Source organism: Leptosomus discolor, chromosome 1, assembly GCF_034619465.1.
Source record: "Leptosomus discolor isolate bLepDis1 chromosome 1, bLepDis1.hap2, whole genome shotgun sequence".
Lineage (NCBI taxonomy): Eukaryota > Metazoa > Chordata > Aves > Leptosomiformes > Leptosomidae > Leptosomus > Leptosomus discolor.
The window spans coordinates 156,016,502-156,034,406 of record NC_141391.1 but is presented as its reverse complement, the minus strand read 5'-3'; the positions used below and the strand labels follow the sequence as shown (position 1 = coordinate 156,034,406).

General features: G+C 37.7%; 1 protein-coding gene across 1 annotated transcript in view; it reads right to left on the bottom strand.

The window, feature by feature from the left end:
- Positions 1-372: 372 nt before the first annotated feature.
- The window catches only part of TRIM24 (tripartite motif containing 24), a 61,310-nt gene continuing 43,777 nt past the window's right edge, over positions 373-17,905 (bottom strand). Inside the window, exons 9-19 of the mRNA XM_086479493.1 lie at positions 17,403-17,668; positions 16,594-16,758; positions 14,888-15,067; positions 12,909-13,044; positions 10,593-10,665; positions 9,082-9,250; positions 8,215-8,528; positions 5,388-5,520; positions 3,905-3,979; positions 2,432-2,581; positions 373-1,346 (exon numbers count right to left, since the gene is read on the bottom strand). Of these exons, the coding sequence (XP_086335619.1) occupies positions 1,137-1,346; positions 2,432-2,581; positions 3,905-3,979; positions 5,388-5,520; positions 8,215-8,528; positions 9,082-9,250; positions 10,593-10,665; positions 12,909-13,044; positions 14,888-15,067; positions 16,594-16,758; positions 17,403-17,668 (1,871 nt within the window). The 3' untranslated portion in view covers positions 373-1,136. The remainder of the gene's footprint in view (positions 1,347-2,431; positions 2,582-3,904; positions 3,980-5,387; positions 5,521-8,214; positions 8,529-9,081; positions 9,251-10,592; positions 10,666-12,908; positions 13,045-14,887; positions 15,068-16,593; positions 16,759-17,402; positions 17,669-17,905) is intronic.

Sequence of the window (17,905 nt, the reverse complement as noted above, 5' to 3'; positions counted from 1 at the left end):
CCAAAAACTCAGTTTTCATTTAAGATGACATAAACGAAGAGTATAAACCAATAGCTGGAGCAACCATAGACAAGTACTTCTGTAACTCTGCAATCTCTTGAGGGCAGAAACAACAATATGGTTGTCAATGCTTCTGGAAAGCAGACAGAACAAAAAAAAAGTAATTTGTCCTCACCTTCTGGTGATTTTAACAGGGACAGATGAAAGGTTGAAAAGCAGTATCTTTTTTCTCCACCTCTTCAAACTTCTGTACTTCCAAGTGAATAACAATGCTGGTTGCATTCTGACAACATCATATTTAGAAATTTGGAAAATCGACAAGAGCTTGTGGACAAGAGAAAGGATGCTCTGTAAACACACACAAAGACTGACTGATAGTTGCAAGCAAACTTTTTTTTTTTTTTTTTCCTCTTGAGACTTTGTCATCAACTCCATCAAACAGAGGTACATCAAACTTGAGACACCTTTCAAAAATAGTACAGGAATACCATTGTTTCTTGCTGGTGGTGAGAAAAATGGCACAAAACAAAGTATTCTGTCCTTAAATTCCTCCATTAAAAACTCTCAAACAAATTCCTTTTTTTTTTTTTTTTTTTTTAAAGTTATTTTTAATACACTCTCCCTTACATTTTAAAATTACCAATAACTCCTCTGGGGGCAACTACACTTTCATTGTACCAGTCAGTATTGCAGGACAATAATATTACACCATCTGTTTTCATGGCTTGTGTTAAATACAGTACAAAGAAATCAAATTATGGCCAGCCACATGCCTTTGGTAAAATTAAAAGTCTGGTGAGATCACATTTTCTTCAAACTCAGAAAGCCACATGTTGAACCCCTGCAATGTTTTAAAGTTCAATTCTATACGAACTCCTTTTCTTCCTCAAAGTAACGTTAAACAGCTGTCACACCACGCAAATGGCAATTTCTGTGCTGCTCCAGAAGTACGATGAATGTTTGGAACTTGACATGCCTTGATCTCCATTAGATTTGCGTTTCAGGGAAGGGGTAGAAAGTCTAGTAAATATCCACAAACCTACAAGTCAAAGCAGTCGTGTTTTTTCCCCTTTTCACAATTAACAGTGATAAATATTCTTAGTTTTTAAAAAATGTTCCATAGTAACACATGCGGCTCATTTAAGCAACTGACGCTCTTCTCCTTTGAGGCGTTTTTTCCGGGGCTGTACAAAGTCATCATCCGAGTCATCAGTAAGTTCTGGATTATCCTTTTCACTCTGGCAGTTGGTTTGTACAGGGAACTTTCTCTCAGGATAAAGGTTCCTTAGAAGTTCTTCAAAGTACTCTTCAAGTTTCATGCCAGCATCAGCCACCTCTGAATCAGGCTGTTGGGTGAATTAACAACATCAATGCATCACGAAATGGCTTTATATTTAGATCACATTCGGTCTTTTAGGTGCTCTTACAAACTACAAAAAAACCCAATCAGCACTAAGAATGGCACCTGTGGAACACATGGTCCCAAAAAGCACAAGCCTGCAAAACAGTGGGGGACGAGGGTAGATCTTTTGGCCATCAACTTTTTTCTCTGATGGATTATCGCAGAAGCCAATTACAAAAGCCATACTGCCTGGGTTCTGAAAGCTAGATAAAGAGATTCTAAAAACTCTTAGATCCTGACTCAAAAGAAAAGAAAAGAAAAAAGACGTTGGGTCATGCTGCAAAATAGATAGGTACACCTTCAGGGGGTGAAAAGTGTTTTGGAACAACTGCTTGAAATGATAGAATTTTTCTAGCTTACAGACCTTTTTTAATTATGGTGAAAATATTATTGTGATAGATGACGATTTTAACCTGGAAGACTAGGCAATCCTAAAGTCATTCATAGCCACCATGGCTGACCAGTTTCCTGAAGCAGAGGTCACCATGTCAGGAAGTATCTTCAGCTATCAAGGGACCGGATGAGAACCCTATTGAAGCCACTTAGAGAAGACTTTATTCCCACTGTCATTCTCTCCACTCAGTACCTGCATCCCTTTTTCACCACATGTTCCCTTATGTGCAGCAAAGGATAACAACAATCACTCAACGTGCCACTAGAAATCATAAGGGTGAGTACAGACCTCCCAGAATGAAAATTCCACTGAATTTAAGATTTGAGGCAAGGAGGATTAAACCAATCTTTAAATCGAATGCTCACCATTAACCTCTGTGGTAAACTATTGTCTTATTCTTTACCTGCCATTCAGCTAGCATGTTTGTTAAAATCCTCCTTCCTTCTATGGAAGGATCTACACTGCATAGTCATCTAACACCACAGTAGTTTCAAATGTGATCTATGTTTTCACTGCAGTCTCATCATCAAAATAAGTTTAATACAATAAATTCCTGTGTTTTAAGTTCTATTCCACTACAGTTTTCCTGAAAGCAACTAAATTACAAAACCAGATAAAGTATCTACTTTTCTAACCTCATTAAATTCAGCACAGTTTTGGAAAATCAGTCTGAAATCAGCCACAAAATCTTCTGGCTTTGTGTAGAATGAATTGGTCACTTCAAGTCTTCTCTTGATGGTTGACAAGTCCATAGGCTTTTTGATTATTTTGTAGTAATCAGGAACCTAAATGGAGAATAAGACTTTTTACTGAATGCAGTCATGATCATTATCTACTGTTTTATAAACCTTTAGCTCTGAGGGAGAGGACAAGAGTTAGTCTCATCTTCAAAGTACAATTCTAAGATAGACGAATTGTACTTTTAACATATACGCATACAGTTTCTGGAGTAACAATGATGTATGGTCATTTTGCTGGCTAAAATATACTCCTGCTGCTGCCTATTTTAAAAGAAAAACAAATAAAATATCCACCGACTTTGACTGCATTTGATAGAACAAATTATTTGGACATTACTTTTGAATGTAGCTGAATGAGCCATCAAGTTTCATTCTCAAGATCATCATGTTGTAACTTGGCCAACGCACTCAAACAGAGACGGTACATGGGTTGTTCAAAATGAATTTTGGTCATGAAGTGTGTCCTTGGAAACGGTGGAAAATTTCAGAGATATCAATGATTTTAGCCTCTCAAACTATGGTCGTAGGATTAAGATTTATTATTTTTTTAGAAACAATTAGAAATCGATAAATAAGATATGAAATTCAATGATAACATTTTCATTCTTTTTTCCTAACTAGATTCACATTTTAAGAAAAATGTTATAAAACCAGAATTTAGTAATACACAACCATCATGTGATTACTCAATTAATTTCTTGTGTCATTTCTTATTATTAAACTCTATGGAATGTTATTCCGAATAAGGGTGCATAACAGCATATTACTTATTGATGAATTCTTTTCACATTGACTTGTCTTGAATAACATAAACGAGGTACTTTTCATCTGATCATGTTGGTAACTCTTCTGTGTATCCCTGGACTTCTAATGCACCCAGGTATTGTTTACCATTTTAAACTAATAAATGTCAATAATAATAATAATAATAATAATAATAATAATAATAATAATAATAATAATAATAATAATAATAATAATAATAAATTCAATGTCATATTAGTTCTACAGAGTATTCTAGTTTTCAAAACCAGGTATTTTTTAAACAAATAAACATCCCAATTCACCTTTTTACTGGTATCGCTCAGCATTGTGAACTCATTAATGTTAGACCTTACTTTTTATGTCTATTTTTGAAGTATTAAGTAAAATCAGTTCTTGGGGAATTTTACTAGTAAATCCTCTTCCAACCCAACGCGTCACCTTTTAACTCCCCTTCAGACAGTTTTAATGAAATGAAACTTGTTTAATATACTCAATGTCTGGGAAACCTGACCTCTGATAACGGACCGTGATGGAACACAAAAATGCCATTAGAGACATGTCAATCATACTGCTAACACAAAACGGAAATAGTGAGGTACATACTGTGGGAGGAACTGGATCTTGAAAAGCCAGGCTCATTTCATGACAGTAGAGGTATAGCAGCAGTCTTTCACACTTCTGAGAAAAATAGATACACGAGTAATTAGAAAATCCTACATGATCCATTCTAAAACAACAAACTACAGAAAATACCAAACAGATGCTCAGTACTCCCCCGGCCCCTAAGCAGAAAAGTGAGCACAGAAACTGTATTTGGAAGCAAGATTAACTGTCCTAACTAGTGACCTACAATATTCCTTCTCTGCAACAGATATACTGTTATCAACTCTCAAATGCATGCTATGAAACCTCATACAGTTACTAACAGTGTTATTCAGCATTTGCTTAGCCCTGGAGATATTTCAGGGAATACAAAAAGCATGTGTGCTTTACGAATATTCAGAGACAGCAGTAATATTTTTTGTGATCTGGATATAACTGGCCTGTAACTGCAAAGCCTACAGTGCTTTTTGTTAGCAGTGGGAAGGAATATCTTTTCTTTGTGTATCCAAATATATTAAACTGGATCTTGAGCGTTGAAAGAGATTCTAAAAATAGTTTTGTGTGATTTTATGCTTGCTGATTCTTTATCAGAATGTTTACAGGACTCATAACTTAGATTTTTATAACTTACATTTAAAGCAAAATACAGTTAGCTTTTTCCTTTTAGATAGCAGCACATGTAAATAATGGTTCTACAGGTAGTCTAAGACCTCAACTAAAATACAAATTTCAGTGTGTTTACACAAGTTTCCAACTGACACCAAGCAAAACCCCGCTTAAAGTTTCCAATACAGCTCAAAATTGCTTTAAAAAAGGTTTTAAATAATAATAAAACAACTACAAAGAAAGAAGAAAAATCTAAAGACGCAGAAAGACCCCAAAACCCCAAGAATCCAAAAAATTCTGTCAAGTAGTTCAACTGGCTGCTCAAAGGCACATTTTTTTTTCTTTTAACTCTGAGGTTTACAGGAAAAACAAAAGTTGGAGACCCACTGCTTGCTTTGTAACTTTTCCACCAGAACATTCAAAACTGCAGAAGGATAGCAGTTATTCCCACACTTGTGTTAATCTCTGCAGGATCAGTACTGCATCTCTGCGTATCTTCACTGTGAAAGAGCCACCCTAACTTTTAGAAGGATGTTGACAAAGTGCTTTAAAGACTAAAACCATTAGTTGATAACATCAATCTACGCCAAATTTGGAAAGCACAAAGAAAAAAAAAAATCTCAATGCAAGGTCACTGTGTACGAGAGCTCTGTTAGAAACAGCACTTGGTAATTTCTAGAACACAGTCCCAGTTCAGAGCACCAGATCACAAGCACTTCTCAGACATTCAGCATGTGTTGTTCAGCATGTTTACATGAAGGCTGCTATGATCTCAGAGCTTATTTAAGATGATAGTTCTTTTTTACCATCACTTTTTAAAAGATGCATACATTTCAGAACACAAGAAGCAGCAAGACAGTATTCATTTCATCCTTACCCTACGGTCTATTGGTGCTAAACCCACAGTGTCTTCCAATTTTCTTTTTTCAGAGTTGTGAGCGGGTTTATCACAGTCATATTCAACTTCTGGCTTGGACAAATCCCGACAGAATGTACAAATCCACTCTCCACTAAAGACGACAAATAGACACATTGACCTCAGTGATGTAGCCCACCCTTGACAAAAGGCTTTCCACATATTTCTGGCCAAGTTCCTCATTTGTGGGGTGTTTTTCTGTCCGTTGTGTGTTGTTTTGTCAATGGTGGTTTTTTAAACACTACAAAAGGCAGAGACTACTGGCAAAAATGCTTTATTAGAACTTTGTTTCCTTTTTAATGGCACTGGTGTCATTAGTGGTGTCATAACAGAAAAATAGTTTGTCATAATAGACAAATGGTGTCTACCTTTGTTAGTACTGAAATTTTTCACTTGAGCTTATACGATTCAAGCAAAGCACTATTAAGAGTTCCATTTCCTAATTACAGAGAGACTGAAGGAATCGTACAGGCCGAACAGAAGGAAAAGTGTTTGTGTTACATAGCAAGAATGGCATATTCTTTCTACAGGCTTAATCTACAACATATTACTTCTCTATAGAGTTCACCCTAGACAAGATTTTTGGAAAACTGGAAATTCTTCACTCCCTGAAACTTTCAGATGTTCCCGATCTTAGCAGTTAGTCTAGGAAAACTCTATAGATTCAAATGACAGTGTAAGATTATGGCAAAATTAGATCTGCAAGTAATGTTCACTAATTCTCCAATACAATTTGTGAACCTCAAAGTTTTAAAAAACCTATGAAAAGTCTGTATTTTTAATATAGTTCTCCACAAATGAAGAAACTTGCATGCTTGCACATAACCACAAGAGGGCTGAATTGTACTTCTCACATAGTAGACCGAATTCAGCAATAACCAGTTATGAGATCTGTATTCACTCAGAGGTATGTTATAATAATAAGATCTTCGTAAATGAGAAAGTTTCTTTCTAGTTCATTTCAATACTAAGGCAGAAGACTTCCTAAGTTAAAAAAGAAATCTTACTGGTTTTTATTCAGAGTAATCAAAAAATTTCCACCATCTGCTAGTTGTAGTGTACAGTAGTGAATAGTGGGCATTTTCCTTCAACGAGACTTTTACCTTCTTAACTTGAAAGAGTTATTTACATGACAATGCCACCTCTGGGACCAGACTAGTATCAGAGAAATGATGTGGTAGATACACAAAAATAGATACAGGCTATGATCCAAGAAAACAGGAAACACATGAAAGATGGAGGAATGATGCATTTAAATATCTAAGAATCAGGAAGAGTGTGGTGCATTGGAGTGAAGGAAAAAAAAGATGCTGTGACCTCATGAATCTACAGGGGAAATTGTTCTACCCACCTGAAGCAAGAACAAAAAGCAATCATAAAAGAAGTGGACTGACACTGATGACATAATAATAGAGGAATTATTCTGTGTGTTTGAAGGAACTAAGGCTAAGAGACCAAAGTTTGTTAAGTAGATTGTTACGGCCAAAAAAAAAAAAAAAATCCACAAAGATAAGAACGAAGAGTTGATACATCTATCTGAAGCCAGGAGGAAAATGAAGCAAACTGTGGTTCTGAAGTCCAGGAACACAGCACGCTTATATTAATATGCACCTTGACAGATTTGAACACTTGTCAGAAAAGTTCTTTTTGCTCCCTTGCTCCCAGACATCATCATCTCTGTTTCCACAGAATGATACAGTAAAAAAGAGAAATTCTAAGACTTATTCTTGATGCTTTAATTTTAATAGAAACAAAGTCGTGTAAATACTACCTGCTTCAAGGTATTTTTTTTCTTGTCATAAAGGCACAAATGTTTGTTAAAGTGCTTCCTGTAACTTTACTGAGTTTTGCTTATGGCACAAAGCTGTAACATAGCATCATTTTAGTAAAAAAACCCTCAAACTGTAATTTGAAGTTTCAAAAGGTAAAAGAACATTTTAATGTGCCACTTCTAGTTTCATTTAAAAAAGTAGATAAGCTTGCAGAAGTATGCTTGTTCAGAGTAGCACAGATTGCTATCCAAATGTTTTACACCAGCAAACTATGCTGATATTTAATAAGAAAACCTAATATTTATAAAAGCATTAAACCACGAACATGTTATGACAGATGTTTTTATCCTTTAATACTAATAAGCTTATTGCATGGCATTTCCAAGTTGGAACATTGCAAAATGTCATTTGTTTTAATCAAAGACACTAATTCCAGAAGCAAAAGCCAGTAATGCTTATAACAACCTATTTAAGACTGTATTTCGAAACTCAAGAAACTAAGTAGTTGTTTTGTAACAGCCAACCAAGAAAGCCTACTGCTTGTTTCAACACTGAATGAGATGTTACTAGATGTCAGTCACTACAACTGACGCTTGGAGCATAGCCATGTTTAGCACTATAGTAAAGTAATATATTTAACACTATATTAGCTTAGATTTTTCTTTAAGTTTCTTGTTGTTGTTACTATTAAAGAAATGTAAATCTTTTCTGTCATCCTTAAAACACTTTATGACAGACTGGCAATTCTGTGGCCCACTTGTAATAACACATGCTCTAGATGTGAGCGATCTTGTTTGATTGCCAAACAAATGAAGAGTTTTAGTACTGGGGCTGTAAAGTTAAACTGGAGTTTCAATGAAAATTCCAATTTTCACCTATTAATAAAATTCCTGAATTCAAGACTTTAAAGAAGACACTGCTTCCTTTGAGGCTGAAACTTCTTGTACTGGGTTTCGTAATACAAAGCTTATGTCTTTTAATGCAAGTTTAGATGGAATTGAAAGGGTCATAATTACCTTGGAAAGCTCATCAATGTAGGGACATGACAAGAAAGATGGAATACTTTGGGACACTTCTCACAGCAAAGGAGCTCCCCTCCATTTTGACAGACAGCACACCAATCTTCATTGGGATCATCCTCTTTTCTGCCCTCCCCACTGTGGGAGGAGCCAGTCCATCCTGTCTTCCCACTGGATGTCTTCTCCTGCGGTTTCCCTGGTTGATCATCTGTGCTGTCTGGTGCAGCTGTTCTTAAGACAGCTTCATCTGAAGTGGAATTATGATTGCTATCTAACAGCAGTGAAGTAAGTATGCTTCTTGAAAATGTGGCCTGTAAGAAGAAACAAATTAAGCCAGATTATAATATTTATGTGAATTTACATGAACCTAACAACAACTAAACTGACCAGAAAAACAAATTTATATGCAAGCAGCCATACAACTTGCAACATGCATGCAAAAATTGGTATCATACTATAGCATCAGGCAACTAAATACAAGAAATTATCTATGAAAGGCTATTAACTGCTCACTGTTCCACTATTAAAACATAAAACTAATCTTTGATGCTTCAAAAGTCTAGCAACCTTATTTATTGTATTACTGCACTCTGATCAGAAACACTTCCTAGCACACTGAAAATTTTATGTTTGCAAGCTATTTCCTGACTTCCCAAGTTTTCAATGGATAAAAGCAGTCTGATGGCACCAATTAAGTAACTGAAATCGCAGTAGAGCTACTTTGATTTTGAATTTCACCTCTTCCTCTTATTTAGCATTTTAGTTTTCCCCTCAAAAAGTTCCCAACAGACTATTAGTAAATTTATTCCACATAAATGCAAAATACCCTCCACCAAAGAGAAAGGAGATCTTTGTTAATATTACATTTCGAGGCTGTGATTCCTCATCCGTTTCTTGCTTCACTATGACAGTTGGGAAATCAAAGTTCTCATTGGGTGCACTTGACTCCTGTTTAATTCTGATCGGCTCCAACATCACAACTGGGACTTTGTGTGTAGAATCAGCTCCTGGTGGCCTGCTGGAGGAGCCAGAACTGTAAATGACAGAAAGAGGCAGGAAAAAAGGAAATGAAGAGTCAGAACTGGACGCTTTCTGAGACCTCAGGATGCAAGTCCATTTTGCTTCTTTGAATCCCGAGTACTGCAGTTATTATTTTTACAGAATACAACATCCAAGTTTATTTCCTTTCATGTATATTGAAAAGGCACTACAAAAAGGGAAATTTTTTGAGAGAATTATTCATGGTTTGACTTCGCATTAGTGCTAGATTTGCAAATAATCTCTGTTTCTTTTAGGTCATACATAGAAAAGCACTTCCGCTGAACATTATCCCACTTTGGAGGAGATGCAGTTGTATTTTGGGGAAGGCCAGTGTTTTTCCAGAGCTGAACTGATCATTGTAAACCACACAAGTGAATAAGGTGGATAAAACATATATTTATTTTATCTTGGAGGAGTCTCTTACAGCCTTGCAGCTCTACCAAAACTTACTTTTAGAACTAGATCTGCCTTTTTTCAGGTCTTTAGTCATAATACAAAGAGAATGGACAACCAAACTCAAAAATACCAGCTTATTATTTTTTTACATCATAATGGAGAATTTTAAATATAACAAAATGAATTCAAGCAGCAGCAGATAGAATCACATTTTTAAATGCAAGTAAAAAACTCTTCAGACATTCAAACAGTTCATAAGAGTCCTTCACAGAATTTACCACGTAAATGGAATAGAGTAAAAGGTATTCTATATTAAAAAGCATCTGCATTTCCAATTCAAGTAGGATGAATGTCATCTGATTTTGCTCTGCATGAAAAATTAATTTCATGTCAGATGCATGCTCTAATTTATTGGAACACATTAATGGATCTGCACTCTTCAAACAACGTTGTGTAAATCTATTTGTTCATTAATATTCCATCACTAAGAGATAAAAACATTTGTGTAGACTCTCAGTAGATACCTAGTGCTCACTTAACTAACTGTATTATGGCAGAAAACTATTAATAACCCTCTTTGTAACATCAGTTCCTTAAATCTGAAGTCATTTATAGTTTCACGAGGACTTTCAATATGCAACTTTTCCCTTTAGCTGATTTTTCTGAATTTAAAACCTGATTTAGAATTGGCCTGATTTTAATAACACCAACCTAGCCATCATTTACAGAGTTAAGATGTTTTTAGACGTGCTATTAATACATTACAAATGAAATTATTACTTTTAGAATGCAAACAGTGCTGTAATAACCATCAGGCCTGGCCTGTTAACACAGAAGGTGAGGCAAATTGACTTCTATATGCGTTACTGGGAAAAGAGACTTAAGGCGTCTTCTAGGAGGTGGAAGTTACATTTTCTTCTCTCCCACTCTTTCCTTACCTCTCTCTGCTCCCAACACTGGAGGCACTGGGTGAACGAATTGGAGGGTGTATGTTTGTCACACTGACTCCTCCTAGGATAGAATAATCAGATTAGAACAAAACACAGTCCTGTGCCAAGTTTGAGATGTGACTCAGAGATGTACACAGGTTTTGGGGAAAATTTCTCCTGCAGTGTGATTTATCTAACCTGTATCTCATTTAATACAAATTCATGAGATGATGAGAAGCACAGGATAACAGAGGGAGGGAAACAACTAAAAAGGGGCCTGCTGCATGCAAGCAGGTTGATGGGTCAGCACCTTTGTCTGTCTGACCCCTGTGCTTGATCACTGCAGTTTGTTTTGCCTCACCTGATTAAATTCTAGCAGATTTCTCAGGAGATCTGCTAGTAAACTTCAAGCCAGATGAGCTGCTGAGCAGGAAGAGGTCTGAGGGCCAGATATGAGAGAGACCAAAGGTCTGTGTACCAGACAAGCCAAAAGACTTGTGAAGGACAGTTTTGCTGAGCATTGGTCATGAGAAACCAGAGTGGGCTGTTTGTGCTGTCTGTGAATGCATTATCCACCTGTATCAGCTAACTTGCCTAAATGCCTGAACGCCATGCAAGTGCACGAACGTTGCACGAGTGCTTATAGGGAATTCACACTCACATAGAATCACAGAATGGTTTGGGTTGGAAGGGATCTCAAAGACCATCGAGTTCCAACCCCCCTGACAGGGCAGGGACACCTCCCACTTGACCGGGTTGCTCAAGGCTCCATCCAATCTGGTCTTGAACACTTCCAAGGATGGAGCATCCACAACTTCCTCAGGCAACCTGTTCCAGTGTCTGGCCACCCTCAGGGTAAAGAGCTTCTTCCTTTTATCCAGTCTAAACCTGTCCTCTCCCAGCTTTCAACCAATACCCCTCGTCCTATCACTGCAGGCGCTTGTAAAAAGTCCCTCCTCAGCCTTCTTGTAGGCCCCCTCCAGGTACTGGAAGGTCGCTATCAGGTCTCCCTGGAGCCTTCTCTTCTCCAGGCTGAATAACCCCAACTCTCAGCCTGTCCTCATAGGAAAGGTGTTCCAACTCTCTGGCCATCTTGGTAGCCCTCCTCTGGGCTTGCTCCAACAGCTCCATGTCTTTCTTGTGCTGGGGGCTCCAGAGCTGGACACAGTATTCCAGGTGGGTCTCATGATGACAGAATCACCTCCCTCTACCTACTGGCCACACATCTTTTGATGCAGCCGGGGACACAGCTGGCTTTTGGGCTGCAAGCGCACACTGTTGGCTCATGTCCATCCTATCATCCACCAGCATGCCCAAGTCCTTCTCCCCAGGACTACTCTCAATCCACTCATTGCCCAGCCTGTATCTGTGCTTGGGGTTGCCCCAACCCATGTGCAGGACCTTGCACTTGGCCTTGTTAAACTTCATGAGGTTGGCCTGAGCCCACCTCTCCAGCCTGTCAAGGTCCTTCTGGATGGCCTCCCTTCCCTCCAGCATGTCCACCACACCACACAGCTTGGTGTCATCAGCAAACTTGCTGAGGGTGCGCTCGATGATACTGTCCACGTCGTCGACAAAGACATTTAATAGCGCCAATCCCAGTCCCTGAGGAACATCACTTGTCACTGGTCTCAGACATTGAGCCATTGACAGCAACTCTCCGAGTGTGACTTTCCAGCCAATTTCTTATCCAACGAGTGGTCCATCTGTCAAATCCATGTCTTTCCAATTTGGAGACAACATAGCCTCACTACAGGCCAGACTGGGAAATGGGAGTAAAAAGTAGCTGCTGATTGCCACCAGGCAAGGTGACAGGAATCCCCTGCGTCCCTCAAGTCCACCACATTTAGCTAACCATAATAGTAACTTCTCTGGCCAACCTGTGTCAGTGCTGCACTACCCTTCTAGTGAAAAAGATTTTCTAAGATCCAAATTGAACTTCTGAGGTCACCATTTGTAGTCACTGTCTCCTGTTACATCCTATCTTGCTTTTTCAAATACTTCTCTCTTATCACAGCTTCTAGGTTTTAATTTGGTGCAGCCCTAAAAGTGCCATTTTCCTACAGGTTTCTATGAAATTTGCTAAAATCTATTAAGTTTTTCCCTCCATGTTTTTACGATCTGGCCACTTTTGTTCACAACGCTAAAATATTGTTTCAACTTTACCTCCTGCTAGGGTTTCTACACCTTTGCCTTCATTTTCATATTTTTCATCTTTGATATAAAATAGAAGTAACTAATTCCAGTATCACTGTTAACATTGCCACATTAGATTTTTTTTCAATTACATCACTTAAACAGAAAACGGCATCACATTCCAGTTACCTGAGAGGCCTGGTGATGGTACCGATGAATTTGGTGACTGCACAGTTCTGTTTGAAGGGGGTTTTGGCTGATTCTGCTCTGCAGTGCCATCCTTCTGTACAACATTATCCAATGTGATGTTTCCTGAACAATCAATCTAAAAGGTGAGGAAGAGAGGGGAAGCAGTTAGTGTTAGCAGGGGAACAAAAACGCACAACACCCCCCCCCCCCCTCCCCCCCCCAAAAAGCCTCAACAACAAAAACCAACACATTCCTCTGCCATACTCTTATTTTGAAGGTGAAGACCCAAATGCATTTCACCTAACTTTAGCCATCCAAAAAGTGAGGTTGTTACTTTAAAACAGGTCATCTTGCTTTCTCTAGAAATAAAAGAAATGGCCAAATCCAAAAAGTGCTTCATTTTAAGATCAGACGATTCTGTAAATGCCAATTTTTCTACATCAGCTACAGAGAAGGCTTACATCAGACAGGTAGCTTTCACACATTGAAGTAAGAGATGAATTTTTATCTCCACACCTTCTTTTGATATGCTCATGTTATATACTCTAGAAAAGATAATAAGCAATACACAAACTACCCATTAATCCGCTAATGTTTAACAGGACTGGAAGAACCTCAAAGGACACTCAATTCCATCTGTCCCACATACCTTCCAGGCCATGAATATTGACTCAAAATGCAAACAGCAAACAAACACTTGTCCTTTCCACCCACGGCCTAGGCCAGACAACTGAACTCTGTTTTAGGGGCTCCCAATTTACCATTCTAACTTTCTGTAAAAATTACACACTCTGGTTTGATAAAGGGAAATGACCTTTTGAAATGTTAGGGTTTTTGCAATACATAAGATCACGTTTGATAAGAAAACAGGTCACCTTCATATCAGTTTTCTCCATTATCCAGACACCTCGCAAATCTACTGGTATCAACTGCATTGACCACTGAAATTTCTATTTATAAGCTACACTTAACCGAAGTGGATGCAGAAGCCTCTGCTAGGCCAGCATATTTACAGTGATTTGGGCCATACATCTTAATAGCGCAAACTTAAACACATACAAATAGAAGAGTTCATAATACCGTGCACAAAAATCAGTATGCTAAATCATCTCATAGTCTTAGTAGTTTTACGACTGTGTTGTGTAGTTCACCTTTTAAGCCTGATAGATACTGTGATTCCCTACTCTATGTACTCTATTTAAAAAATTGAACACTTTTATCTAAGAGTTTCTTGGTGAGAACAAAAGATAGAAGTCAAAGAAACACGGAGTAACAGTGAGTTATGACTGGAAAACCACGACATTTCAGGTATCTACAAACCTTAGACCACAAAAATAGGCTTGGCAGTTATTCAAAAGAATAAAGTCAACTGACTAAAACTCAACACCTCAGACAAACACATACCAATCAGAAGAAACTATGAAAGAGAAGTTTAGAAGCTTTAGAAAAGATGATCTTATGATGCTCCATCTGCCACCTGCTCACAGACATGTTAGAGGATATGAAGAAAAGTACCAAAACAAAAAGATACAAGGAATACATCCAGTATACCAACAATTAATACCTACCTAAGATAGTCCTTTCAATGAGTTAAAAATCTATTTAAAAAGTGTTAAAAATTTACCAGAAATACAATCAGCAAACCAGTGTTATATATGGTCAACACAAGCTAAGCTAACTCATTTTCTTTAGTATTTTTATGAGGGGTGAGGGAAAAGTATGCAGCACCCAAATGAACAAATCTAATTACAATTACAACCTGCAATGTTATTTTTCTTAGTTGTCCTAACAGCTGTCTCCCAGAGCAGTTCTGAATATTGCCAGCAACATGCAGGCAATCCTGCACTGCTGTTTTCTAGAACTGTCTCGGTTTGACAAACAGAGCAAGAATTTCAGTCTAAAAGGTTTCCACTTCTCACAGACACTGAGACTTACTTCAAAATACAATCCATTAAACATTGCTCTTACGTTACACTTACATCAGGAAGAGATGGTAGATTGTAGGAGCTACCCACTGGAGAACTCAAATCTGCCACAGGGGGACCGTATGTCTTCCCATCACATCCTACAGCACTAGTGACTGTGGGGCTGGATGGAGTAGATGTTGTGCTGCTTGCAGTTGAAAGGGCAGTTGAAGTTTGCCCACTTCCGATCTGCCACTTAAGAGAAAAGACGATAATCCACAATTCAGCATTATTTTTTTTCAACCAATCACATCTACTGCATATACTGATTCTAACTCAGCAGTTAAACAAGCAGCTTAGTTCAGGAAGCTGAATTAAAACATAAAATCCTGATTTACTCTGAATTTATCTAATTTCGAGAACCAATCTTAGAAGACAAGGGAAGATGACAAGTAGTTGAAAACTATGAATAGAAGAAATTAATATGAATTCTTAAACTCAAAGCTATATCTTGATGTTAAGTATCTATTAATATTTCATGCTGCATTGACAGTGTTGTGGGAGAAATTTAACAGTTTTAGTGAAATAAAAGCATTACAGAAGATAGGCTGGATGTACAACTGCTCCAGTGCTTTATTAAGTAAACAGCTATAGTGTCACTTGGACACCATCAAGAATTTGATGATGTGCTTCCCTTAACAACTTAAAGTGATTAAGAATTCGAAAGCTGACTGGATCTCCACCCACATACACGTTTAACACCATGATATGAAGTGCACAGTCAAGTCAGACTAAATTTCTTTCTTATTTAGACACATTCAGTTTTCAATTACTTTAATGGAATTTCACAGCATCTGTAGGTGAAATCTGACTCTGCTCAATTCCTTTTCAGTCAGTCATTCTATTTACTGGTTTCTAGTTTCAGAAAGACATTACTAGATAATGAAAATACTTGAAAGGCTTGCAGACAGGCCAATCTTCTTTTCAGAGGCACAGAACAGACTACAGGTTCTCTTAGATATTGTACAGCTTTCTTCAATTTAGTTGGAATTAGTTCTCTGACATCATAACCACTACAAACATGAATGGTATTGGTCACAGATCAGAGTCATTCGATTCTTCCCTGTTTACCCCTAGTGACATGATTTTCTCTTCCCTTTCACATACCTAACAACTCATGTGTTAATATGCTTTTTAATAAAGATTTGCCTTCCTGAACATATGACGCGGTTTCTTCTGCCCCAGTTCAACTGCGAGTCGCCGGGTATTGATCAGTCTCTCAGCAGAGGTCCCACAATTGTGGATTTTCTCTTCTCTCCTCATCTGTAAAAGCTCAGATTTGGCATACTCTGGAGGATGGTGGCAGCTATAGCTTTTTAGTCAAGCTTTTATCTGGTTCTTGGTGAAGTCATTAACATCAAGCTAAATAGTGGGATTTTCTATTTTATCTATTCACTGATTGCAGAGTGCAGACCATGGCCATATTAAGTTTTGCGTAAGTGGCCAGAAATCACAGTAATAGCAAACAAGAGAGTGAAACACCTACATAGCATACACAGTGGCTCACTTCCGTAATGCTTCAGCTACTTAGAACTGTCAAAATGAAAGAAGTTTGACAGTTACCTCATTAAGAAAACTGTGGGTATCTTGTCACAGAGAAAAATGCAGTCTCTGTTCTAATTGAAAAGCACTCTAGAAACATAATATGAATGTAAGAGGATATAATGCACATTCAATGTTTTATTTCTACATGGCGAGTCAAAATGGAAAGAAACTCCTACCTGTTTCATAGCTTGCTGTGCCAGGAATGCCATTTGCAATGGGTTGGGCTTTATTGCTTGCCTTGGTAGGTTCTGGTTTTGGGGAAATCTCATCTGTTGTGCAGGAAGAGCTGAACCATTGGACTTGGCGTTATGATTCTGAAAATGAATTAAGCGTGGAGGTGCCTGCATGAAAACAGACAAACAATTCTGCAAGTTAGCTGATTTCTATTCAATGTTCCAGAAATTTTTACCAAGTGGCCTTTTTAAACTTCTGAAACTCTTAAATTAAGATGTGAACAAATAGGATCACACCATTTATCTGAATGATCACACAACACGTTGATTTTCAATGTTAAAACCAAAACCTAGTAGACTGTTTTGAATTATTCTGATATAATAAACGCAGATACATCACAAGAACCAGGGAGAGTATTTCCAACTTTGAAAGTTATATGGGAGAATCACAGAGTTTTATGCAAAAAGCCTTGGAAAAAATTAATGACATTAACTTCATATTCCTTTGACAAAAAATACAAAGTATGTAGCCAGCACTATATATGGTTGGATACCATACGATTTTTTTTTTCTTATGAATAAAAATAGGCTAAGTGCTACCACACATTTTGCCAGACAAGTTTAAAATGCCCATTCAGTTCTCAGTAAAGAAAGTATTCCCTAACCCACTTACATAGCCATGTGCTAAAGATGAAGCTATCTGAAGTTACATACCTAGACTTAATCTCCTCCTTTTTTCTTATGTTTCTTTACTTTCTCTTTCAGTGCCATGGGAAAAAAAAGAGTCTTCTCTGGAAACAGTCATTACTTACCTGATGAGGAGCAGGAGGTTGCTGCATGGCTCCTGGCATTCTTGGATGCGGTAAACTTACTGGACCTGCTCTGCGTTGAGCTTGCTGTCTCTGAGCCATGACCTGTTGCTGCATGTGCTGGAGTCGGAGCTGAGCTAAGCTTATCTGCGTTGGGAACTTAGATAGTTGGTTTGCAGGTAAGTTGCCTGGTGGCTGTAAGTTTGTTTCAGTCACTGGGCTCTTGGGCATATGTGGTGGGGATTCTTTATCTTCAATTACCAAAGAACCTAGTTTAAACAAAATAAATAAAATTAATACCAAAATACTGCCATTAGCAGAAATGCTATTTTTCACAATTAGTTCCTTTTATACCATACGGTCGTCGTTCATTACTGTAATATAAAAAATGGATAAACACGAGAGAGAACTCAATTTATTTTGTTTTCCTGAAAAAAAAAAATGGTTGCATTTTATAGCAAACTGTGTTATGCTGCAGGCCCCTCTGTATGGTCAATTCTCCTAGG